The sequence below is a fragment of the Orbicella franksi genome, chromosome 4, assembly GCF_964199315.1.
Source record: "Orbicella franksi chromosome 4, jaOrbFran1.1, whole genome shotgun sequence".
NCBI classification, from domain to species: Eukaryota; Metazoa; Cnidaria; class Anthozoa; order Scleractinia; family Merulinidae; genus Orbicella; species Orbicella franksi.
Genome location: NC_138148.1, coordinates 31,996,378 through 32,022,347, shown reverse-complemented (window position 1 = coordinate 32,022,347; position 25,970 = coordinate 31,996,378). Strand labels below are relative to the sequence as shown.

At 39.5% G+C, this 25,970-nt stretch overlaps 2 protein-coding genes across 2 annotated transcripts in view; one reads left to right on the top strand and one right to left on the bottom strand.

The window, feature by feature from the left end:
* LOC145484024 (rab3 GTPase-activating protein non-catalytic subunit-like) overlaps positions 1–8,555 on the top strand; it is a 32,619-nt gene extending 24,064 nt beyond the window's left edge. Inside the window, exons 28-38 of the mRNA XM_081462624.1 lie at positions 77–180; positions 884–950; positions 1,768–1,838; positions 2,459–2,494; positions 2,765–2,839; positions 3,256–3,320; positions 3,396–3,546; positions 4,218–4,307; positions 4,957–5,196; positions 6,019–6,180; positions 7,427–8,555. Of these exons, the coding sequence (XP_081318750.1) occupies positions 77–180; positions 884–950; positions 1,768–1,838; positions 2,459–2,494; positions 2,765–2,839; positions 3,256–3,320; positions 3,396–3,546; positions 4,218–4,307; positions 4,957–5,196; positions 6,019–6,180; positions 7,427–7,570 (1,205 nt within the window). The 3' untranslated portion in view covers positions 7,571–8,555. The remainder of the gene's footprint in view (positions 1–76; positions 181–883; positions 951–1,767; positions 1,839–2,458; positions 2,495–2,764; positions 2,840–3,255; positions 3,321–3,395; positions 3,547–4,217; positions 4,308–4,956; positions 5,197–6,018; positions 6,181–7,426) is intronic.
* Positions 8,556–9,113: 558 nt separating this feature from the next.
* Positions 9,114–25,413, bottom strand: LOC145484025 (sec1 family domain-containing protein 1-like). Its single transcript, XM_081462625.1, has 26 exons — positions 25,181–25,413; positions 24,839–24,909; positions 23,934–24,022; positions 23,193–23,283; positions 22,833–22,955; positions 22,291–22,378; positions 21,870–21,959; positions 21,294–21,349; positions 20,518–20,600; positions 19,502–19,601; positions 19,076–19,224; positions 18,234–18,324; positions 17,447–17,523; positions 17,022–17,103; positions 16,369–16,428; positions 15,672–15,708; positions 14,808–14,875; positions 14,491–14,570; positions 13,473–13,535; positions 12,724–12,802; positions 12,031–12,084; positions 11,889–11,941; positions 11,246–11,282; positions 10,701–10,766; positions 10,240–10,311; positions 9,114–9,730 (listed from the first exon to the last, which is right to left on the bottom strand). The coding sequence occupies exons 1-26, from the start codon at positions 25,209–25,211 to the stop codon at positions 9,701–9,703; spliced, it is 1,920 nt and encodes a 639-aa protein (XP_081318751.1). The 5' UTR covers positions 25,212–25,413; the 3' UTR covers positions 9,114–9,700.
* Between the last annotated feature and the right edge of the window lie 557 nt (positions 25,414–25,970).

The following is a 25,970-nucleotide window of genomic DNA, read 5'->3' as shown; positions in this document are numbered from 1 at the left end:
TTTTGCCCTTGACTTACCAGTTGAATAAAATTATTGTTGAGATAATCGACGGGAACTTTCACTGTTTTTGTTTCAGGTCTTAGCGAGTTGCGTCTGAAGTTCCCACAGACTCTGCGCCAGGATGTTCTTTGGGCTTACTGTGCTGTGGAGTGCGTGACATACTGGCATGGTAGCAAAGAAGTACGTGACATAGCAACTCAAATCAAAGAGAGAGAGAAAAAAAATAAACATGTTTTTGGGGGAAGATTGGAAAACATTTTCCAAGTCGCTAAAAAATAGATTCGTAAAGGAGCTATGTCACGGTTTGCATATGTTGAAAAGTTTAGCCTAAAGTTCGTTGTTTGTAATCCGTGTTAATCTTCTCCATCCTTAAATATTCTAGTACCTTTATGGTTTATTATTATCTCTTTGGTGTTTTTCTATCTTAGTAAACTATTATTTTCAGGTTTCTTTTAATTTAAAGGTAATTTTTTTTCATGGCCAAAGTAACTCAAGATACCGTGACTGAGCTCCTGACGCCGCCTGTCGCCCATTGTAGTAGGGAGGATTTGGCCAAATATCATTTCCTCGTTATAATTCTTCTGATATACTTGACTCTGTTTTGACTTTGCAAGGAGAACGCAGCTCCTGATTAGCCTGCGTACCTGGCGAAATTTTGTGCGAGGACCTTGTTTCCGCGGCGAAAGTGGTGAAACTGTGTGGAGAACGGTGAATAGTCAAGGGGTCTACGAAGCGAGGCACTCGTTCGCGGAATCGTTCGCCACCTATGCAGGCTGAATGTTGATGAATCGTGAGCTTTGAAAGGAAATAGTATGAATTTTTCAGGTCGAAAAGTGATAAAGCTGATCGAGGAAAACGTTTTTCTCTTTTGTTTCCAATTTAGGAAACCAGCAAGTTATTTTTTGCTCTGGAGCACTTGAGGTGTATACACTGTGCAGCGTTACAACACGGTATGTCCTCAGCTCAGAAGAGTAATTCTCTTTACTGTAATGTTACTTGTGAGAATTTGGTAATACATTAACACAATATATCACTGATTTTCTGTTATATTCTCATTACCTGTCTTCTTGACGAGGTATTGAATTAGTAAGGCGAAATTTCATTTTGACTAGTTACTAATTTTTCTGTGAAAGGGTGGTGCCCAAAGAGCCCAAGATATTTTTTGCAGAAGGGCCCGAAGTGATAAAATGGGAACTGGGACAGAGAACCACAAACAAAAACGTGGTGATGGTACTGGCCGATTTGGGCAAAACATAGGCTGAGAAATGGGATTTTGGCAAAATTTCTGTTGGGAGGAGGCAGACCAGCTGGTTATTAACAAATATGACCGAGGAGTTGAAGTACGGTCTACCGAGAAACAACTCCAGCTTATTAGTCAGAGCGGGGCTTGAACCCGAGACCTTCGGATTTCAAGTCCGGCGCCCTAACCACTCGGCCACGCTGCCTCCATCAAATGTGATCTATTGACAGGATGTCCAGAATCAAAATTACCGTTCTGGTGAAATTTTGAATCTTCTCTTATTATTTTTGCTGTGTTATAGTAGTTATTTCTTTGCTTTCACCACTTTGGGCGTTTTTTCTTTGTACTGCAAGGTAATAAAGCAAAATTATGGCAAGCTCCCTACCATACTCTTTAAAACGTACCAAGTTCGGGATCCGCTGCTGTTCTGTTTTCAGAAGTTATGTGGCACAATCGGTTCTCCAACATAAATAGATATGTTGCCTGGTTTGGTTTAGTCTTATTTTTTCGTTGTTTTAAAATTTCAGGCCTGGCAGTCACGCTATGGAAAAGATATTTCAAGGAGAAAATATCAGCGACAGTTATGCTGATGGAGAAGGTTTGTTGATTATTTCCCATGTATATGGCTAGCTCCTTGAGCGGACAAAATAAACCGAATCCTGCGCTGTCATTGGCTACCCGAGCGGGCAAGATGGCTCTATCTTGCCCGCTCGGGACTACTCGCTGTGTCCCGCAAGATCAATTTTCCCGAAAGCCATATAATAAATCCTGTATCGACCAAGCTTGTTCTGTCAAGATGGCTTGACATTGGCCTCGTTCTTGTCTTTGCGTGTTTATGGACGGAGACAGAGTCGAGGTCCATAAACACGCCAATCTCCCGCAGTCATTTTAATACTGGCGGACTGGCGAAGAGTTTCCGAGTCTTCTATACATTTACATCAGCGCTACAATGAATATGACCCTAACGTGTATTAAGATTCAAAAGATTACCCAAAGGCCCACGAGAATGTCTGGAGGACTTCCGAATATTTTCGAGTGTTATTAGGAATTCATCAAATACTTCCGACAATCTCCCGAAGATTCTTAATTTCCTGACACCTTCGGAGTATTCGACTGAATTTCTTGAGGAAGATTAGTCGAAAGGTCTACGAATGCTCCTGCGAGATCATTGCATAAAATCCGTGATTTCTACTGATGTTGTGTGACTTGTTCTTGTAGGTTGGCAAAGCACCCAAAGATCGACTTTGCCGAAAGGTTTGTAGTGTTTTCTTTCAAACGTCCCGATGGCAACCGTTTACTTGTCTGAAAACATTTCTTTGTCCTCTGGTTACAAGCGTAGAAAATACATCAGCTGCTACGTATTCCAAATGGAGTCACTGCTTCTCTTGGTATCCTCTTTACTGATGTTTTTAGAGCATTTCTCAAAGCGTTTGTCAATCAACCTCACAGACTGTTTGTTGTATTTTAGTGTATGTAACGAAGAAACCAACTAGTCTCTTTAATTTCTAAATAACTTTTTCATAGACCGTGGATCTAAGTTTTACTGCACTGGAACAGTTCCTGAAAGCCACTGTACAACTTCTGGAATTGATAGTTGAGGTAAGTTGAGAGGAGTGAAAGCCATTCCAATGAAGCTTATCATATTATTACCATTTGCCAACAAATTTTTATATCGTTTGATTCTCTTTCCGACGGAACTGCTGCTCTGCGAACTCATGGTCATCGCCTTATTTTCTCAGTGATTCAGGCGTTCTGAGTCAGTCCTCTCCAGGTTTCTTGTGTTGTGTTCTTGGGCGATAAACCAATTTGCGATGACGGCTTGAAGACAAATATTCTCGAAGATGAGACAATGAATTCCGAAGATTGTCAAAAACCCCCACAGATTTTTGAATGCGTCTTCTTCCAGAAATCTGTAGTTTTACAAGACCACTTTGAAACACATAGTTGTGTGTCATTTTATTTCAACTTGCGCACAAAATCATCTGGTAATGTATAATTATTTCTATTTTTATTAGGTTGACTGGGTCGATTCTGAGATGATCGATCTAGAAATAGAGGATTTCTGGCACGCTGGCGAGACGTAAGTGCAAACTTCTTAACGTTCTGTAAGCATCTCCAGCCGCGACTGACCGTTTGTGTCTGGTTTGGTTCCTAGGGGTGCAAAGTCCCTCATTGAGGAGGCCCAGGAGCAGCCAAAGAGTAATGGACCTCTGGTAAAGCTCCATGCCAAGCTGGTCACTGTTCTGTGGATAATAATGGGCCTGGACATGAAAAGTGTTAAACCGCTGACGCTCTTCGATACAACGGTGATGTTATGTTGTCTAGCTCTGGCGCTAGGGGGCGGGGAATTCGGGAGATTCGGTCAAACCACCTAAATTACAAAAAAAATAATGAAACATTATAAAACGCTGACTTGGCCTCAGACTGCCGAAATCCCATTTCCAAGGATCTCAATTTTAAAAGTTTTCTGGGGGAAGATGCCCCCGGACCCCGTTACAGGGCACCACATTCGGCGGACCGTATCTCGAACCCCCTTCTCTAAAATCCTGTATCCACCCCAATGGCTTTCATTTTAGTCTTTTAAAAAAACACTTATTTGGTGGTTCGTAAAATTGGAAGTATCTTAATGACTTTCATTGTCATGATGGGCAGGTAACACACGCAAACAATCATAGCTTCACGTGGTTCGAGTCTAAGAGTTGTATTCTTGCGCAAAGCACTTTACTGTCACAATACGTCTCTCGCCCAGGAGTATTAAGGAGAACTGCTGAAATGTTAGGAAACCTGACATAATTGTCGATAGGGATGGGAGGGGAGACTAGGGGTAACTGGTGATATACTAGAATCCCCCAGGGGTGGTAGCAACACTCTTAGTCACCTGAGAAGCAGAGCTAAACAGTGCTACTGATGAACCACCTTGTGTGGAACAATTTGCAAACCGCTGTTTTCATTGACATTTAGTTGTAACTGTTTACAGAGTAAGGATTCATTCATGAGGGATTTCAGCTCCACCCGTCCATTAGCGTCTGACGATGTCGACAGGTCCATTGTTGAAACAAGAGAAAAGGTAAATCATCACTATCAACATGATCAGTTCATTCTTGTCGTGTGGGAAAAAGGGTGCGGGAAATCATCTCTGTCGGTCGACCTCTATCACTCACAACATTGCACGCTACGGCTCAACTCCTGTAGCTCTTTCTCCATCTTAATGATCTGCTCTTACTATGCAATGCCCCGGGATTTCACGGTAATCAACTAAAACTGTGGCAATGGCAGCAGATGTTCTGTTATTTTGGGGGACATGTATTTTTCTTCGAAAAGTTCAACTAATCTGGCCATCGTAAGTCATTAGTTTCTAACGGTTCTTCTCATTTTCGGACTCCACCCTTGGTCCCAAGGGCTGGAGAACGTCATTCCAAACTCATTTTGTCCCTCCCCATTCCTGTGCAATGTTGAGAAAACACTTTCATCGAATACAAGTTTGCATTTTACCATTTTATCTTATGATTTCATGTTTTTGCACATTTTCCAACACAATTTGTCAATACTTGTAACTTTCTTATAATCTAATTGAGGCCGTGATTTGATGTTCTCGAAATCGTGACTAAAACTGTTTATTTGTTCAAAGTACCTTCACCTTCTTGTTTTTTGTTGATTTATTTTGAAAGAAACCTGTTATTTTTTTTGTGTGTGTTTTTTTTTCTTTTTTATTCCAGTTCCTTACTCGTGCCCTGTCCTTCACGGTGAGCACTATGTCGACCCAGTCCTCGCACAAAGTTCTCGGACGAGAGGACAGTGACAATGATAACCTGAGAACGATGTCTGGCACATCCTCTAATGACTGGCCAGCGGTGATTTACACGTTCGCGGAGCAGTTTGGGATGGACAGTGATCCGCTGAAGTGCCATATCGTGCGTGAATTGTACTCCGCTGGCTTTGACAACGTTGCAAAAGAGGTATTGAAGGATATGTTGGTCAAAGTTAAACAAACATTTTTGTTATACATCCCAACTCAAATATGTTTTCCGATTGGAGGAAAACGTGTCACGTGTCGTGGGTCAAAAGACACTAACTCTCTAGGGCGAACAAATCTCACTAACTCCCTAGGGAAGCAACAGCATGAACTTTCGACTTGCACGTGATCAGGTCGTGCTCCTTGAAACCACGGCGAATTTGTGTGCCAGCTGGCGCAAAGCAAACGATTTCTTCTTAGTTTTTTTCTACTTTTGAGTTGGGAGGTACAACAAAACACTTAATGACTGGCCCCGCGGGAAACAGTAAGTTTTGTTTCCCCGAGACCCTCAATGTTCCCCGAGGCGAAGCCGAGGGGAACATTGAGGGTCTCGGGGAAACAAAGCTCACTGTTTCTCTTGGGGCCAGTCAATAAGTGCTTATTCTTCACTTCCTAAATTCTTTCCTCCCTCGAGACATTTGAAACTGGATCCCAAACCACACTGAAGACGTCACTCCACTGTCTCTGATTGAATGTTGGTTTCCCGCGAAAATTTAAAACCGAGCAACACCCAATCAGAGGCGCTTCACGGATCTCTGTACAGTGACGTCATCAGTATTGATTTTTTGGGGGTCAAATTTCAGACTCGTATCGCCTCTCGTTTCATATCGTCTCTCGAGCGGAGGAAAAATTACGCCCGCGATGAAGGAAGTTTGTTGAGTGAGGCTAATAAGGGCCTGAAAACTGAGGTTCCATTACACTAGGTTTACATTCAGTGATTTTAGATGTCCTTTGAAATATCACTTATTCCTTGTTTTTTCGCCAGACCATGTTCTCCGTTCACGACCAGCGGGCCCTGGGTTCACAGCTCCTAAGAATTGTGGGACAGCGGCTTGCCTACGTCATCCTGGATGCTTCAGAGTCCTCTGAACGCGCCAATCGCTTGTCACGCCTGCCAACGCAAATCAGCAGCTGGATCAAGTCACAAGTACTGTAAAGAAAATTGTCTCTTGCAATTTGTGGTTTCGCGCGCTTTCCATTCAACCAAAAATTCCGCAACTTTCGAAAATCCAGCGATTGTCAGAATTCTAGGAGGAGAATCATTCAACGGAAAATTCCGAGAGCAAAATCAAATAGAGCGAAAATTCGATCTCGCGAGGTTATCCTTTCTTCCGTAAATTTCAGAAAAACCGTTCCATTCGCCACTGGAAATTTCCAGAAATTAAACCGGAATTTTTGGTTGAACAAAAAGAGCCTTGAAAGACAGTTGAAAATACGATGCGCAGCGGGGAATTTTTGGCGAAAGTCGAGGTGTTTGGAAATGTGATATAACACTTTCCTGAGTATGACATGCCATCTCAATGGAATCTAAAACTAAGGAGTAAACAGAGGTAAAGTCTTTGGGAACCAAAACCACTGTTATGGTTATCATTTCCTTTGATTTAGCTAACTTGGTGAATTATTGATGAGTTTACATTGAGAATCTTTCCTCCAGTAAGGTTGGTTTTCATATGATTGTCAGGATCGCTGAAAAACAGTTCGTTATACATACACATAGATATACCTAAACTTTATGCAGTCTCGAAATTACAGAGCAGCATTTCCGCTAATTTGTTCGAGTTACCTTATCATATTGGTGGAGGCGCGGTGGCCTCATGATTAGATATAGTGCGCTCGTCTCCGGATCGAGCGGTCCGGGCTCGAGCCCTGGCCGGGGACATTTTGTTTTATTCTTAAGCAAGACACTTTACTCTCACAGTGCTTCTCTCCACCTAGGTGTAGAAATGGGTACCGGCGAATTTAATACGGGGGTAACTCTGCGATGAACTAGCATCCCATCCAGGGGAGAGTAGAAATACTGCTATTCGCTTCATACTAGGATAAGCTCCGGCCATAAGCTTATGGGCCACTTGGCTCGTATGCAGACTTTACCTTTTACTTTACTCAATCTCGACGAGCGTAACGATCATATGAAAACCACTTCAAAGATTGTAGAGATCGTTCTAATGATAAATACACAAGAATTCACTGCGTCGCTGTTTTGTCTAGGTCCTCTCGTTTTTTTTTTTTTGTTTTTTTTTTCTCTTTTTTTGTAATTCTTTAGCGATCGTGGGGATCATACGAAAACTGGTCGAAAGGTTCGATCAACTTTTTTCTCTAGCGATCGCAGTGCAAACCGGCTTGTAGTGACAACACAGCAATCTTTCTAAAGGGTTTTTGTCTTTCTGTTTCAGGACCCGTCTAGATTGTCATGTCGTAAGGTCCCTCTCTCGCACACTGTTGATCTTCTGCGTGTAGTGCTAAGCCTGACACCGCAAGACTCGCCCGACTACTCTCTGACTTCAGGATTGGCCGAGTCCATCAAATTCCTCCTCTAGACGTGAAGGATAACGTTATCCAGTCTGTTGGCTGTCGTGTTTGGCTAGCGTAGCTTCCATACACATCCTTGTGAATTCGGCAACGAAGGTTACATATTCAGCAGAATACAGAGTCCGATGTAATCCTTCGCCAGACTTGGAAAGATGCGTTTCCAAAGTCTGGAATAGTTTCTCCACAAACTCAACAGTTCAGCAGCCTCACGCTTACATTGCAGTCAAATTCAACATTGGAAATGAACGTTGTATTGTCAGGTTAAGCTAGTCATAGGACCCAAGTGCGTCTGAAGTCCGGGTTCAAACACGCAAATCAAGACCTCAGATTTAGCCTGACGAAGACGAGGAATCGTGCCAAACATATTCATTTCGCACAGCTATCTCACAATAACTCCAAAAGGAGCACTTCGGTTAATTTGGGGGCGGGGGGGAAACTTTTAAATTCCCTCGTATTTTAAACGTTATTCCATTTTCGCTTTCTCACAGAGTACCTCAAAGCTCAAGTTTCAAGCTGCTTCGCACATAGAGTTACTAACAAGTATCGTTTGTTATCGTTTATATCGGGGGAAGCTAGCTACTCTTGAAGGCCTTTTACGGGAGGCGAGGAGGGCTGCTGTTGTATTTCCATCATATTTAGCTAGCTCACATAAAAGAAAAGGTACAAAAGAGTTTTTAATATTTATTTAATAGTTAGTACTAAATTAGCCTGCATAAGAACGACAACAGAATACAAATATGCTGGACGAATAAAGGCTCGATTACCAGCCGCTGCTCGGGAAAGAAGCCCGCGCTCCTCTTCGGGAAGACGCGCGGGGACTGGACCTGAGAGAACGGCGGAAATCGAGCCTAGGACAAATAGGTTCGATAGAATACATATATTTCCCTCAAATATTTTTCCTGTTGAGAAAATGGGAGGAGGGGTGGTTTTACTTGTTAATCGTAGACGGGCTTATAGGGAGATAATGGCATAAAAGAGAAGAGTTTATATTTAGGTTTTACAGTCAAAAATCAATAGTCTTCTATAGAGATCCAAATTGAAAATGGGTATTTTAGTAAAAGGATGTCGCACGAAAAACTGTAATTTTTTGAAAAGGAAATGAATGTAAGAACAACTATGATGTTGCCATATGTAATAAAAATTGAACAGGTTCTTTAATCACTTGTGATATTTTTTGTGACCCTTATTTTAAGAAAGTAGCCAACACTTGAAAAATTTTACGACCACTTTGCCCTGGTAGAGAAAAGAATTACTGTTAGAGAAAAGTCACGCAGTACTTCACGATTATAAGCAAGAACAGATTCATGATTTTTTTTTATTATTGTTTGTCATCGACTTCTAACGATAAAAGAAAGAAGCAGCATTAAAGAGATCTACCAGGATATGCACACCATGAGGGGTAACGACACCCGAGTTAGAGAAAGGTTGACATTTTTGGAAATAACGTTATGCTACAGGAGAGGTGTTAAAGGCTAATTTTAAATTTCGAACGGCCAAAAGCGATCGCGTGCAGCCACTCGCATAAATGTCAATCTGTTGACACTAATCGTAATTTCAAACTTTAATTAATCAGATGGTAGATATATAAATAGTCACTTCTTTGAAGTAAGATATCGTTTAAACATTTTAAAATCGATTCTATTCTTACTTTACATTCGAGGTAAGCGTTCGGCAGGAGGCAAATACATCTAAAACTACTCATCAATAAAACTATTTCATTATCTACAGACGACTTCTGCAAGCTTTGTATCCAGAATTACAATCGTATTTCCGTCCATGAACCCAAACTTGTATCTTCGTATTGCAGACGTTCACTCACAAATCGAGGAGGAACGATTTCGTAACAAGAAATTCCATGCTAAAAAATTGCGTGACGAAGCACTAGGTCATACATCAGTTTTCCACAAATGAAATGTTTGATTGACAGTGCTCAATTGGCTTCAACAGCAACCAGTGTTCTCACGACTGAAAATGTTACCATGGAGATAGAATAGTCGATCTCTTCCCATCGTTGATAAAGTTAAGTTCATAATATCCTTCCTTTTGTCCATGAAGATGAAAGGTTTCGTCTACAGATTACAACGAGAAGGAATATCCAACGAGTTTTGAAAATATTTTCGACGCAAATTTTTCACTTGTTAAACTGCTTCTTGGCCAAGATGTGACAACTGAAAGAAGAAACAATGAAACAAGTCAACAGTCAAAACTAATCGTAAGCTCTACTTTCACCGCTGTCTCGAGTGCGGTCTTCGCTCTTCCCGGAGAAGACAGAAAGGAAGAGCGTGAGCTCATTTTTTCGAACCTAAACCAATCACTGCATCGGAAAAGCTCAACAAACCAATCAGAGCTCAAACAAAAAACATGACATCTATGGTAAGCGCGGGTTTAGTGTAACCTGTTAAAAGCGCGGGAAAACGTATGGGGTTGACGCCGCGGTAATCGCGCATTCTGTGGTAAGCGCATGATAACGTGTGTATCAAGCGCGGGAAAAAAGGTGGTCCATGGAAAGCGCGGGAAAACATACGGACCAAGTGCGACAAAACCTCTGTTACGTAGCAAGCGCGGTATCTTGTACATGTTTGGCCACTACACTCTGATTGGTTACCTCATGAGTGTTCTAAACCAATCAGAGAGTTTATTAAGAGCCATACAAAAAAACAGTGATCCCAGAACCCACCTGTTTAAGGAACTGTGCAGCGTTCATCACTTCACTAACTCCATACAGCAGTTTCTTTGCACCAGAATGCCTCTACAATACAAGTGGAAACGTATTTTACAACAACTGCAGAAATTTTCGCGCGCTCATTGGCTAATTTTCACTGTCAATAAGCGGACAGACAAATGAAATGATAATTTATTTGATGCGGCAACGAGCGAGAGCGGACAATTCGACAATTTGTTATCGTAAAAAAACAAATTGACGTCAGTTTTTCATGCGTCTGTCCTGTTATTGACAATGAATTTCGTCATAACATTGTCAAAGTAGTCTGCGGATCCACAGCTACTTTGACAATGTTATGACGAAACTCATGATCAATAACAGGACAGACGCATGAAAAACTACGTCAATTTGTCAAAGAGATCCAACATTTGTTCCAATATCTTGTTACCGTGTGATACTTTCAACAGAACACATACCTGACTGTAATCCATCAGGTTCTGATATTCAATGTAATTTCCGCCGCCAACTATAAACACTATCGCCTGTGGGGCAGCAGCATAATTTATTATCAGAAGCATACATCAGGAAACGGTAACATAAATTAAGATCAGAAGCATAAATTAGAGAGCTGCAAAGACTAGCATGAATTAGAGGCATACATTACGAAACCACTTAGACTAATCGAGATGGAAAACATAAACTGATTAGCATTGAGAGCAGAAATTAGGAACAGGGACTAATAAGGAGCAAATGAAAACATCATTTAAGAATGTGTCTCCTTTGCCTTTGCAATTTTGCTTCGTTTCTTTAGCTTTCAAACCTCATTACGCTTCATTATAACATGGAAAAGTGATCTGCAAAACATTCGCCTCACAATACTGGTACATAAAGCAAACAGGGAAAAAGAATAAACAATGGCAGAGAAATTGTATTGATTACTTCAACTATTACTACTAATACAGGTGTTGTCACGAGACCAAGTAGTGACGTAGAGTTCGCGTGTTGTCATTGATCAGCTTACCTCGCTGAATGGAGTTTTATTTCGAGGAATAGACAAACTGTGGAAAGACAGTAAACAACAATGTGAAACACTCGTCATTCTCGTTCTCAGGGTCCTCTCTCTTCGAGGAAGAGAAAGGACCCTGGGAACAAGGTTGCAACGTCATGTGCACGTAACAACCAATCAGAGTGACGTCATCAGTGTGGAATGTTTCAGAAAGAGTCAATTGGAAGCGTCAAGATAAATGTCTGTTGGCTTGACCAATCAAGTTAGTCTGTTAGGTGGAGAAGTCAAAGTGCAAGCTGATTGGCCATTGGACTTTGACACGTGCGGGAGAGGGTCCTGATTGGATGAGCAGTTTGAAAGCCAACAGAAACTGACAGATGTCAATTAGGTTTCAAAAATGTTTATAACAAGGCTAGCAAAGCCGCGCTTTGCTAGCCAAAGATGCACTCTCGTGTATTGAGCGGCTTTGCAATGTTATAAATTTATGCTTTTAGCTGTGCATATGCGAGTTATGATCGCACTTGGGATGCTTGGTGTGCAAGCGCAGTGTAGAAGCTAGAACCCATGTCATTGTGTATTCTTCGCAAACGATCAAAGTGCTGACTAAACGTTTACTACAACCGGCAAAATTACGTTCCATTGAAAGCAGGCTCCCTACCTATCTGTAACGCGTAGCATCTTTGGGTCAAAATATCTGTAATCTTCAATTTCCTAGAGAAAAATAAAAAGATATCAGCATATTTAACTTGTGAGTGTTGTGATCAAGCGACTCGAGCCCGGGGGAGAGTGGGACAGCTTACCGGATTTGACTTGTTGTCCATCAAGGCGTCCACAATACGTGTGACGGGTAAATTCTATAAAAGATAATTGAAATACAAAGACACTTTCAGTGCAAAGGTTAAAATAACTTACGCAATAGCGCGGTTTTCAAGTGAGTGTCGTAAAACCAACAACAAAGAAATCAGTCTAGCCAATCACAAAGGACACGACAAAGGACAATACAGTGAACCAATCAAAACTTGAATTACATGCAGCTGACACAAAGAGCCGGAAAACGAGTGCGAGTGAGTCATGGTTGGATTTGGTTTTACTTCTGATTGGATGACAAAGTGGAGTGAGTTATTTGAGCCAATCGCTTGGCGTAGCAAGGTAAAACTAAATCAAATGCCATTATTTTCGACACTCAAGTGATAACCAATCTATCTTAGCCAGAGAAACCAAACTTCTCAATCACGTCTTCAATTCTTCCCTCGCTTAAGAGGAAATTCCATAATAATGACGTCACTGTACAGAAATCCACCTAGATTGGTCGTTGCTTGGTCCCGCGCAGTAAACAGCCAATCAAAGACGCTCCATGGATTTCTGTCAAGTTACATCATTAGTAGCGAATTTTTCAGGTGGAAGCTCAGATGTCTTCAAACGAAGGAGGAGTTCAGCGCGCGATGTGAGGCTTTTTTTTTTCATCAGGGTATCGATTCTGAATTTTAGCTCACCTTGTTTCCAACGACAAGATTCTTGACTCCCTCCATGACAAACTGTGATCCGGTATTCATAAACCTCGAAAACATGGCGCTGAAAAAGTCAATCAGTAACACAATTACAGACTCGCGCATACACACCTCCTAAAGACAAAACCTAAAACCTTTGCTGAGGCATAATTCATAGCGGCGTAAAATATTCTTTCCCGCTGCGGGTCATTTGGTAGTTTCTTTCATAAACCACGATATCTTGTCTCTAATTGCCTGCGATGTAATAGATCAAAATGGAATTAAATATGGTCTATTAGACCCAGGCAACAATGAACATGGTCACTTGTTCTTGTTCTTTTTCTTGTTTTATTATTGCTATTTATAAACATAATAACAACACATCAATGTATATTATTAGACAAGGAAGCCCAGGGAAACCAAAAAAGCTTATTTTACGAAACAACTTTTGTTCATGACCCGGACTGTATCGTCTCATCTATTATTTTATTAACAATAATAATAATGATGATGATAATGATTAATGTTTCTAAAACACAAATCAAACATACAACTTACTTAGTCCTAGTCTCTAGACCCCCCCCCCCCCCAACCCCCCATCCCCCGGCGCCATTCCGGACAGCGGTGACCGAACGCACGACACTCTGAACGAAATCGTTTGACTCCGCGCATGCGTTCAAGTTCATTAATGGTTTCTGAGCAAAGCAGTGAAAACGGCGCTGACCTTCCCTCAGCCTGGCATTGTTTAAACCCACCTGTATGTGTTTTGTCCTCCCCCTCCAGACTGAAGAGGTCCCACAGTGATCTTGGTAAACGCTCTAGGTGGTGAGAACAAAACATCAGCTTATCTTTATAATTATGTAAAGGATTTCTTGCTCTTGCTTGAAATTAAAAGGAAGTTTGGACTGCTAATTTCCATCAAGAGAGAATGAAGGGAAGAGAGTTAATTCCTCATCCGAGTCTTATTTCCAACGAAAATCCTCTCAAGTTAGCCTTTTCTCCTCTCTTGTTTCCATGTTGTAACTGCACAACGTTTTTCAAATACAACTTTTATAAAATCAGGTGATGTAGAGAAGCACCCGGCCGGACGCTGACCCTGTAGTATATGATAAAATTGTCACATCAACAATGTTGTACAAAATCTTGCAGCATTTTACCTCCTTCGACTAAGCAAGCCTTGTTCTTTGCATATGGACATTTCTCTCGCTCCGAGCTCGGCTTTTACAGCTCAACTTGTAAGGAAGTCTAACCTTCGACTAAAACTATTGCGAGCAATGTTGCAGAGTGACACGAGGCCCTTGAGGTCGCATGGTTCAGATATACACTGCCTCTCTACAACGCGTTTGAACCATTTATAACAATAAGGAGTTACGGCGACGCCAAGGACAACGTGCATTAACAAAAATGAATTTACATTTTACCAACGAATCTCGCGATATTCTGAATTAAGTCATTTAATTTGTTTCTCTTTGCCAAAACTATCTCGAAACTGAATAAGGAACACAGCGTAAAATTCGAAATATAAATTTTAAAAATCATCCGTCGTTGGTTCACGTTCTCCAGACAACGCAGAATTTTGTCAATTCACGTTGTTGTTTAGCAGAGAACGGCAAAACAATGTACCAAGAATTATAATGCACGTGCAAAGCCATTGTTCTGCTCATTAACACCTTTTGTTTAGCGACGTTTCCGTTGCCGTTGTGGCTTTCTTAAACTCCCTTATTTGATGAGCTCGCTGCATCTTTTAGTTTAATATGCTTTGTTAACACTTACCTCCATTTCTTGATGTATTCTAATGGCGCGAGATCAGCTCCTGCATCCAGTAAAGCAGATGAATATTGATCCAACTCCGCCTGCAAATAACAAACAACAAGGATTAAAATCAAATTTTCGCACTTTATTCAACAAATCAGCTGCAAAACCAAAACCAACCGCAACTTGGTCACAAGAATTTTCCCGCGCTGGGCGCCAGCTACCGTGAATTCGCCTCTAGTTCTAATTGGTTCATCGTGTTGCTTTGGTTTGCTCTGATTGGTCAAAAAGTTGTGGATGCACTGATTTTGGTTTTACGATAGTTTTTCGCTTCTTACCGGCGACATGGTCGGTCCAGATATGAAATAAATAATAAATAATCGCAGCTTGTCTTGAGGAGTACCGGCTGAAAGTAGACAATGACAATTAGCAAACACGGAAATGAGGGTGACGAAGGACATAGCTTTCCCTTTTGCGATTAGAGCGGTTTTAAATTGGAGAGTCGAAAGCAATTTGCGTTTACGTTGTTTTTGCTTTTCTATGCTTTGTGATTGGTTTAAAAAAAAACTCGCACCACTTTCTCAACCAATCAGACGTTGAAGCAAACCTAATCGTGACTCGCTCGCTCTCGTTTTCCCGCGCTTTGTTCAGCTACACGTATTTTCTCCGAGTTCTCATTTGTTCAATGGATTGTCTGAGTTTTCTGTGACTGGCGAGAGTGATTACCTTGGCTTTGGCCTTAAGACCCCCAATTAAAAACCGCTCTATTCCACGATTCACACCTTCGATTTATTTCATGTGAGAAAGAAGTTGTATCAAACACGAGAGACCGTGTCATATCACATTTCCAAAAGAACTTCGAGATGTTTGGAAATGTGGTCAAACACGGTCTTTAGAGTTTGATATATCTTCTCAATTGAAACTAAGCTTAGGAGAAAACGGAAAAACAAAATCGTAAAAAATCTATGCTAATTAAGACCAGATATCCAAATACCGTCGCGGTCCTTTTTAAAAACTCGAAGAAATATTAGTGACTTTGAAAATTTTATTGAAAAGCGTGAAGGCAAAGTGACAGACTAATTATCATTAGAACGTTTTAAAAGAGAACGGAGTACAAGATGCAGATAAATAAAATTATAAAGGTCTCCCTAGAACGAAGCGATATCATATAAGCAAACGGCCACTGCTATTCTGAAACTTACCTTCTGGATCTTGAATAATTTCCAAGATTGATTTGTCCTGAAACATAACAGGAAACAAGGACTGTAAGCGCACGTATAATATGGCAAATCTTTGCCGACTACATTGTTTCAATTTTGCCTCATCAGAATACAACTTTGCGCAGATGAGACATCACGCCAGACACGAATTGATCCCAAACACTTAAAGAACTTGTGAAACTTAATAATTGGTGAAATGTTTAGCTCTTTGTGTGCAACATTCAGGGAGATATTGATATTAAAAAACAGCAAAATGTCTGGCTGGAGTTTGTAAACCCACGTAACCCAACAGGTATAATATTTATCATTCTAAAATTGCTTGGAAAAATTAATCGTGGTATTCTCTTTCACTATGCAGGGTTGATAGTTTTGGAGTTCGATCAGAAACTGAAGCGCTACGAAAAGGAGACAAATATTTTAAACGCATAATTCTCTGAGCCCATAGTCCCCAGCGGACGTTGCTAAGCAACAGTACCTAACGATGACAAGATGGCATGTTGTCATTCGCTCTGATTGGACAATAAGAATCAGACACTCTTTGCGTAGTTTTATGAGGGTTTGCCAACACGCCGCTCTTTAACAAAGACTATTTACATGAGAGTATTCAGAAGGTTACTCAAGCTCCTTTTTAAGTGTTTCATTCATTCACTGTTGCCATTGGTCAGAAGTAATTGCTTACCAATGTGGCTTTGCTCATGATCTTCTCTTCAGTCTCAAAGTATACATCGAGCTTTCCTGACTGGATAATACAATAACATTTCTTACGTTAGATATTTTGCCTGTCTTGTTTGCCTAGGACTGACTGTAGTCCAAAATGGCAGATTTTGTATGGTCAAATGCGCTAGTCTGTTGCTCCCGTTAATTAGAACTTAGAACGCAACTGATAAAACCAAAACCAAAGCAAACACTTTAACCAATCACAAAGGACATTGATTATCCAGTGAACCAATCAAAGCTCGAGGGAAATACATGCAGCTGACGCAAAGCGCGGGAAAACGAGTGCGAACGAGTCGCGATTGGTTTTGGTTTGACTTCTGATTGGATGAAAAAGTGGCGCGAGTGTTTTTAAGCTAATCGTGTAGCATAGTAAGTGCAAAAGCGTTCACTTTTCGACACTCAAATGAAAACCGCTCTAAACAACGCCAAACAGTTAAAGGAATTAGAAACAATGCCACTGAAACAATCGTGTCATCTCCACCTCAACAAGCTCAGTTCCACTAAACTCAGTTCAATTTAACATCGAACTATGACAACAGAAAAATCTATGAGAATAATTATCAGATAACCAAAACATGGTCATAGTTAAACCTGTTGAGGATGAACACATCTTACCTTAATGTGATCCAAAAGTGCTGTGGCAATTGTGGTGTGCATATCGATCAGCCTCTTCTTTTCAAGCAACTCAGGAAGTGAACTAAAACAGTAACAAGAATATTACTTCACAATGTCATCTACGCCTTAGATATCTTTTGACAACACATTTTACCATAGCCTGCAGTGTAGCCTGCAGGAGTCCGAAAATGGTCACCATGTGTAGGCTGTCTATGATGCAGGCTAATTTTACCACTGAAAGGAAAGTTTGTAAAAAACGGAAATAACAATATCAGCATGTAACTCCACTGTTCTCAGTCAATAACTATTTATAAGACTCCACCACTTTGAATATTCAGGCTATAAAGTGTCTCATGTTGAAGAGTAAAAGTAGCACTTAAATTAAAGCAAATTCATACATCAGATAGAGATATCAGTACATATACCTGACAGCTGATGTTAGTTTAGCTGTACTATCAGCCATCAGTTCACCCATGGCTTCTTCATTACTCTCATCTATTCCCTATCAAAAACAAAAGTCTCCACTATCAAGGTTAAAAATTATTACCATAACATGCTGGCCTCAAATTTTGTTTCCAAGAGACACAATATTTCTGGTCAGAGGCCCCAACATTTATCTCAGCAAATGCTCTCTCTAAGCATGCATGCACAAAATCAAGCTGGATCCAGGATTTTGCGGTTCCAATTTTATACTTCACCCAGAGCAAAGGGCATTCAGTCAGCACTAAATGAAAAATGCGCAGGCTGTGGGCACAAGATTGTGTACCAAAATTGCATTGCCATGATATCTTTCATCCATGGCCGGAATAAATTTTGTTATCACCAAAGACCAAGTCCAATAGCAATTAATGTTTTTGTCATCATTAACACTGAGTTGATTGATGATGTGGATTGATTGGTTGAAAGAACACCACTGGTCATGCATGAACAGAACAAAAAGTATCTTAACAGCTGATACTGAGAGAAACAAACCATGCGAAAACAAGCACAGTTGTTGAATGACAAAACAAGAAATGCTGAACTTGGTTAATTGCAAAAAGTTGTGATCTGTCAGCATCGCAAACATCAGTATAATCAATTTGCATCAGCTAATCACTTGCATTCAACAAGGGCAAATAATCTGATCACTTGTAATCCAAAACTCAAGAAACTTTGCTTGGCTTTGTTGAATCACTGCACCAATCATCTTAGAATGCAAACTTTAAACCCTACCATGACATTTTTTAGTCTCTTGACTTCTTCTTCAGAAGCTCTATATTCATCCAGTTCTTTCTGTATTGACTCTGCCACTGTTGGAAAAGGACTAAAAAACACAAAAGAAAAAAGAATGATTCACTTTTACTAAAATTTCAAGGGCAATAAATTGAACCATGAACACTCTACATTTTCTGGTACATTTTCTTGGTTACTACAGAATGAAGGCAATTCATAAAATGTACAAGTCATTCTTCAAGTGTCAAAATGATAGATACTCTTGCTAAATGAAGAGAACTCATTCCATAGTAACTAAAAAAATGTACAAAAAGTTTTTGTAGTTCTTAGTTTAAGTGTCCTCACTGTAATAGGTAACATCAATCAATCTTACATTTTGCAATTCCTTGGAAATTACAGCAATGAAATATGACAAAAATTATAAACTCCCACAAGTTTTTTGGTTTTCCATGATAGAACATAAAACACCTACCTACAGTTCATGGGAATTCTTTGGAATTGCTTATTACATATCAAGGGTTACAGCCAGACCTTTTTGCACTACATGTACAGAAGGAGAGGTTTAACACCAAAGGTGCTAACTTTTAATCCTGCCCTCCTTGGAAAATGGTACTACTTCCCACTTTTCAGTGATAGGTTTACATTTATTTAAAAAGCAACATGACTCACATATCACTACTGGTTGCAGAATTCTACTAGGCTTGAAAACACCCATGCAAAGGATTCTACATTCAACATTCGTGGCAAGTTTTCTTGTTTTGACAATGTCATCACTTAGGACATAATGATAATGATGGATTTAGTTGATACATAAATATTTGTCCCATCCAAATGTAACACACCTTCCTTTGTGCAATCCCCAAAACTTATCCATAACACTGAGGTCATACGATTTGACTTTAGCTTGTTTGGGATGTCTGTGGTGAGGATCGGCAGGTTCGGGGCTGTTTGGTGTCGACTCCTTGACAACAACTCTGTTCAAGTGCAAATCCTGAAGATATAAGAGAATTTAACAAGCCTGTTATCACCCCATCAGTCATACAACAGCACTTAATACATGCTCATTACAACTGGTAAGCCAGAAAAACAAAAAAAATTGACACAGGCTAGGTTTCTTTTGCATTAAATGATCTTGCCACTTTTGCAACAGCAAAACTTAATATCATTGTTGTAATGGTATGGCACTATCACCCGACAATACTGCAATCACAATAGTAGACCAACGGCATTTGATCATGTGATTTAGGCTGCATAACAACTGAACTTACCAAGACATCATGTACTAAAGCTTGATATGTCCATGTGTGGTGTAATGGAGTACACAGATCCATGTTACGATCTAAAATTACCAACACTGGTCGCTGAAAACTGAAGTTTATAAAACAAATACATAAAGTTACCCTTGAAATGCTTTGACATGAAGGCAAACAAAAGAAATAGCATGTTCCAATACTAGGCATACAGCAATAATTGAAGGCTTTCGTACAAAAAGGGTGTATGTAGCATTTTGGGCCGATTTTTATTTTTTGCAGGATCAAGCTAATTTTTGGCAGACTGACTTGTTTTGAAAAGAAAAGCATTGTTGCGTAATTGATTTTGCTGATTTGTGCTTCATTTTCGAGAAACAGTACGTGCAAAAAAACTCAGTTTTCCGAGCAGCATCTTTTGGAGCAAATCCTTTGAAGGTAGATTTTGGCATGGCGCGAACTTAAACGGTTACTTTCAGCTGCTTTGACAGCACCGTTTTTTTAAAATAGATGTTTTGATTTTTGAAAGAAGTAGAGAAATAGACCGGAAAAAAAAATCAACAGAACTCATATCAAACCAGTTTCACGACAAAACAAACTCAAATCTGGCCCATTCAGCGCCTTATTCAATTGCGCTAATGAAGCAACAGTAAGAGAATTGCATAATCATATGAATAATAAAACTAGCAGCAAATACCACGCTTCAGTGACTTGGTCGTTAAGCAAAACAAAAGGTTTCTTTTGTTTTTCGCTCAACGAAAGATCTCCAAAAGATACTTTTGGAAAACTGGGTTTTTTGCTTACATTATTTCTCAAAAATGAAGCGCAAATCAACAAAAACAATAATTTTATGCAACGATGCTTTTCATGTCAAAACAAATCAGTCTGCCAAAACTTAGCTCGATTTTGCAAAAAATAAAAATCGGCCCAAAATGCTGTATACAACCTTTCTCCACGAAAGCCTTCAATTATTACCAGAATAAGAGTGTAGCACAGAAAAAATTTCCAATCAAAAAAATAATGGTGCTGTTACAAACCTGAACTGCCCAGAAGGAATGTCGGCTGTAAACAGGCTGTTTCTAGAATCTCTCAGATTTTCTCTCAACTTTTTGTCCAGTGCCTAAAACACATACATGTATTATAAAACTTAAAAAACTTTTGTTTTGAAATGCAGCTGTGTTAATATTAATACCATCCATGCATACTAGGGTGACTGAAGGTGGCAACCACATAATTCACACATGAAATTCTGTATCACTTTTAAAATAGTTAACACAACAAAATTTAATATCAGTCTGTCAACTATTTTTAAGTCAAGGGCATAAGATTTTTTAGCCAGAGGGTGCCAGAATTTTCAACTACAACCCAATCATATCCAGGAAAAATCATCACTGATACAGCCTTTTCTTTTCTTGCATTGGTCCAAGATTCGTAATTCTTTGAAAGTGTCAGTTAAGGTTGCAATTAAACGTTTTAAACCGGGTAGGAACAGAACTTGAAAAAAGTGCCATCCAGTCATCCAGGAGCAGTAGATTTTCCTGGCAGGCGAGAAACTTTTTATTCTTACTTCCTAGATGGCCAAGGGCCCAGGCAAGTTGTCAGTCAACTAAATTTAAAAAAGAAAGCTGACTTGCCCAGGGCAAGCAAAATTTGAGAGCTGCTTATCCGAAAGGGAAGTCTTTTTCAAGCCCTGCAGATGGTGGCATGAAATCGTAGCATGTTTTTGACCCACAGCCAGGAGAGCTGGGAGGTACAGAGTATGTAATCTTGCAGACAGTTTACAGGTTATGATAATAAAAAAAATGTATTGTACCTCTGCTACCATTTCTGCAGCATTGCCTTTTGGACATCTGATAATTGGCACAGTGCCTAAAAGAAAACATTGATCCAAGCAAAAAACTTTTAAACCACCCTCTAATTAAAATTCATCTGCGTTTTTGTCAACACTCTGCTACCAACTCAGTGATCATTAAACATGAAAGATAACAATAATATTAATCAGAATAAATTTTTAGTTCCTATGATAATTCTTTAACCTCATCCCCATGGATGGGATGCTAGTCCATAAATTCAAGTATGTTCCTGAATTCATTTAATTCAACTATTGTCTTTCAGCTTAATTGTTTATTTTCCACTTCATTACTGTTTTAGATAATAAGCTTTTGCAACACTATAATCACTATGCTCATGCAAATAAAGCTACTGCTGTTGTTATGTATACACCTAGGTGTAGAGAGGTCCTGTGAGACTAAAGTGTCTTGCTCAAGAACACAACACAGTCCCCAGCCAGGGCTCAAGTCTAGACTGCTTAATTCAGAGTCCAGCGCACTAAACATTAGGACATTGCATCTCTCACAAGTTTTGCAAGGTTTTAACAGGAATAACTGACCTAAAGACACAAGTACACTGAAGAGACTGTCCACTATGACATCTCGAAGCATTTCAATGTCTGTATCCTTTGCATCAGGTCTGTTAAGTGCTGCACAATAAAAGACAATGACATTGTAGTTAATTTTTTATCTCAGTTAATTTTTTATTTCAAATATACATTGTACATGTGGTTTGTGTTCTTCAGGTGAGCTAATTTTTTTTAATACATCCCAGTCCATAATAATAGTTCCTCTAAAACTTTGGAGCACTAGACAAGAGAATGTCGCCATTTAGCAGATGACCTTCAGCCAATGCATGCCAATGGCTCAAAGTGTAAGACATTTCAGCAAATCAGATTGTAGCATTTGCATTTTAATATGCTCGTAGAATTCTTGTAAAAGATAGCAGACTGTCATGACTTATCACTACCACATTCTTACCGTAGTATGATATTGAATCTCTGTCTTGGTTTCTCACTGTGAACATTTCATCTTCCAAAGAAATAAAATTTAAATACTGATCAAAAACCTGCAAAGAAAAAGATACTTTCTTAATTTATAAAATTTCATTTTGAAGGTAAAAAAAAGAATTTTCATGGAAAGTTTTCTTTTCCAACCAAACCCTCCAGACAATACAAAGGAAAGTGCATAAAATACATTTTTTTCAGACAAATTGTGACCAATTTTTGTTGTTTTGGGAAGAAAACATTCCATATTTGATGCATTTTTGTGTTTGAATTGGCAAAGCTCTACTTTGAACAACTCCCTTTAGGGTCAAGAAGGTAAAATTGGCAATATCCTTGATCTTGATTTTTTTTTAAGTTGTCATCTCTGCATCAGGTCGGCAAGGTTCAATGTCCCTCTTGTATATCTGGGTGGAAAGAGGTACATACAGACTGCTGTGTCAGCAGGTAACCATTAGTCCAATGTGCCTCTTGTTTTTAAAAGGACTCAATAATAATATCTGGGAAGTAACATAATACCTTGGTGATCTGAGTGACGCTGTTTGACTGAAGAGCTGCTGTGGCAAGATCCTCTAATCGATGTCTTGATATAGCAGAAATAAAATTCAGGTAGTAGGACTCATATAGTTGATTTCTACAATCCTACAAAAATAAAATAAATAAATGTGTATAGGGTGTTAAGATGATAATTTATTTTCTACCCCTATGGAGAAGAAACACGGATTGTGCAAGGGAGAGCAGGTTGGTGATCTACAGTTATTACCAAGTTATTGTAACAAAATATTAATTACTAAAATCAGGTATATAAGAATTGGCAAGGCGGATTTATTTATTATTTTAAACATAGAAAAAGTTGGAAACCAATGAAAATAATCAAACCTGGCATATTCTTTTCACATTTTCCTCAGTCGGAAGAACAAAATAAATAGCAGGCACTTCAGGTATTGCATCTCTATCAGAATGCAGAAGACTGTGAAAACATGTAAACATCAATCTGAGTTAGTCTGTTGATAAAATAGTACTGTTTTGTAATAAAATGAGTAGTGCAGAAATGGGCTTAAATTGATGCAAGGGATTTTAGAGAAGGCAATCTTAATGAGATGGATGTTACATAGTTTTTGATGACATTACTACAAAAAAATTAAGAATTTCACTACAACATTAAAGCTTTCCAATCCCATTTATCCTTAAGAGTTATTACCAATTTACGGATGTTGCCATCAGTTGGTTAGTATTTAGTCTATTTATTTGAATGTATGTTCCTGGACTAAGACACGGTCAAGGTCCATAAACACATGCAAAAGAAGAACAAGGCCAATATCCAGCCATCCAAACCAAACAAGCTTGCTTGGCAACTGACTCTTTTCTAAGGCATAAAGAACACCATTTTCTTATGAGAAACAGCAGGTAATCCCGAGTAGGAAAGATAGAACCATATTACCCAATCAGGTAGCCAATCACAAAACAAGATTTGACTCACCTTGCCTGCTTATGGAGCCAGCCATACAATAAATTCAAATAATGAATAAAAAAATTGTCACTCTCAAGATGCCAACTGCTAATAATAATTATAAGCATTTATTAAATTATATCTTTTTACATAAAGTTAATTCAACTCACAGATGCAGAGTTATGCCCATTTCACGCAACTCCTTTACATTTAGCAATGGAGAGATAATGTCCTGGCCATATCGATCATAAACAAGAACCTGTATCAATGAAAAAAATTTCCTCAGATTTAAAAGCCCTGCATGTGGACATCTACCAAAGGCATTTGGTAAGCTTTAAATGCAGTCAAAAATAACAAATTGTCTATATTTTCCAAGCTGTGTGAGGCATAATATGCTGTCCTAGTATAAATTATGGTTGATGAATGTGTTGAAGTTCAGACCTAGTGGCTTGGATGCAAGCTCAATCATTATCGAGTTTATTTGCCCATAATACACTTATCTTTGGCTTTCCAGGGGGTTAACCCCTGAGACACCCTTGGGGAAACCTCACGAACATGCCAGGAATAGCACATTTTTGAAAAAATATTTGCCCCTTAGGGTAGGAACATTGTTTGGTTTATGAAAGGAATGCACATACGGAATTTGACATTGGTCAGTGGTATGTCACTTTCAAAATCCCAGATGAACATGTACATGCAGATGAGCGACCTTGCTGCCATTTGTATGACATTTTGTGGAGGTCTTCAGGGTTTATTGCATGTTTGCTCTTCATCACGCCGTTGAACAAAGCCTGAGACATGGTTGGAGAGAAAAAATAAAGTCTGTAATTGCTGACAGTTTCGAAGAACAAGAAAAAAGCGAAAAGAGAAATAAATTTGTCTGCTTCTATTGCAAATGAAGGTATTCTGTCCTCAGCTTAGCCTCTGGGGAAGGGGAAATTGGTGTAAACTTTATGCACTATACCCCAGGTATTTAATAGATTTTTGTTTGATTCTGACAGCAAATCTCCGGTGGTGTCCCGGGGATCAACCCCGAGAAAGCCAGTGATAAGTGCATAATTAGTTGGATTCTTACCTTCCAGACCGGTTCGACTGCGGTTGATTTTGTGAGTGGCTGATTTAGGTTCAGCATACGCCTCAAGGAATCTAAAATGAAATAATTAAATATAATCCCGGAGCTTAATCTTCAAACATTAAAATTTACAAATTTTGTGCCCGTGACAAAATAATAGTCGTGAAATGGATTTCGCTCAAGTTTAATGGATGACCGCATTTGATAGAATTTATATCTATCAAAGAGCGCGATCTTCATGCTTATACTTCTACATCAAGATAATAGATATCATATCTGAATATATATCTGGGTTCACAATAGAGATCTAACGATAGGAAGGTACAAAATATTACTAATTTTTACCTATCTGTCTCGCACGTATGCTGGCCGCCATCTTGAATTTTCCAGGGAAAACGCATGCGTAGTTTCAATGCCTACGTGTCTGCTCGCCCCAGTCTTCCAAGTGCACGCCTCGCTTGTTCTGGAGATTGATTTTCGGGCGTACAAGGACCTGCAAATTAACGCGTTTTAAGGCCAATGCCACACCTCAGGAACTACGTACAGACATGTATATTAAACTATCTCAATTTGTTATGTTGATCCCCTTTTCAAATGTTCTCTGACTGTGCCCTTGTAGTTCTTGAAAGAATTGACCCTGTCACGTGACCGTGTCAATCGTAAAAAATAATTGGGCGGTGTCGCCAGAAATTAAAAGAGCAGATCGTAATTTGGTAACAGGAATGTAATATTTAGCCTCGAATCGAACAAATGGCCCCTCAGAACTGGTTGTAAGTCAAATTGGAGTCCGCTAAATGAGTTGACTCAGAAAGCTGAACACGAAATTTCATCGCATTTCGAAAGCCAGATCAGAGCATAACTAGACAGAGGCCAAACGGTCTTTATTGACAAAACCCTTTCAGTTTTTATCATAACCAAGAGCAGGCGTGCTGGACGTGCCACACAATCCTCCATATACCGGCTGAAAAGGCTGTCTGTCACTCAGGTCACCGGCTAAAAGAAATACACTATATACGTGTTTTCTTTAACATATGATTATTGATAGCCCATTTTTAACAACCTTCGACTCATTGGTGATATATAGGTAAATAAAGCTTGTTTTCTCACTTGCTTTTCTGCCCATTGGCTCTAAACT

What these genes read in the sequence shown, in the direction of transcription:
- LOC145484025 (XM_081462625.1), bottom strand. Translation starts at nt 25,211, where the DNA reads ATGGCGGCCAGCATACGTGCGAGACAGATAG. An exon ending in CAGTGTACTTGTGTCTTTAG is followed by an intron (nt 21,350 to 21,869) that starts GTCAGTTATTCC and finishes GTTTTCTTTTAG; the next exon opens with GCACTGTGCCAATTATCAGA. An exon ending in CTGCAGAAATGGTAGCAGAG is followed by an intron (nt 20,601 to 21,293) that starts GTACAATACATT and finishes TATGTGTTTTAG; the next exon opens with GCACTGGACAAAAAGTTGAG.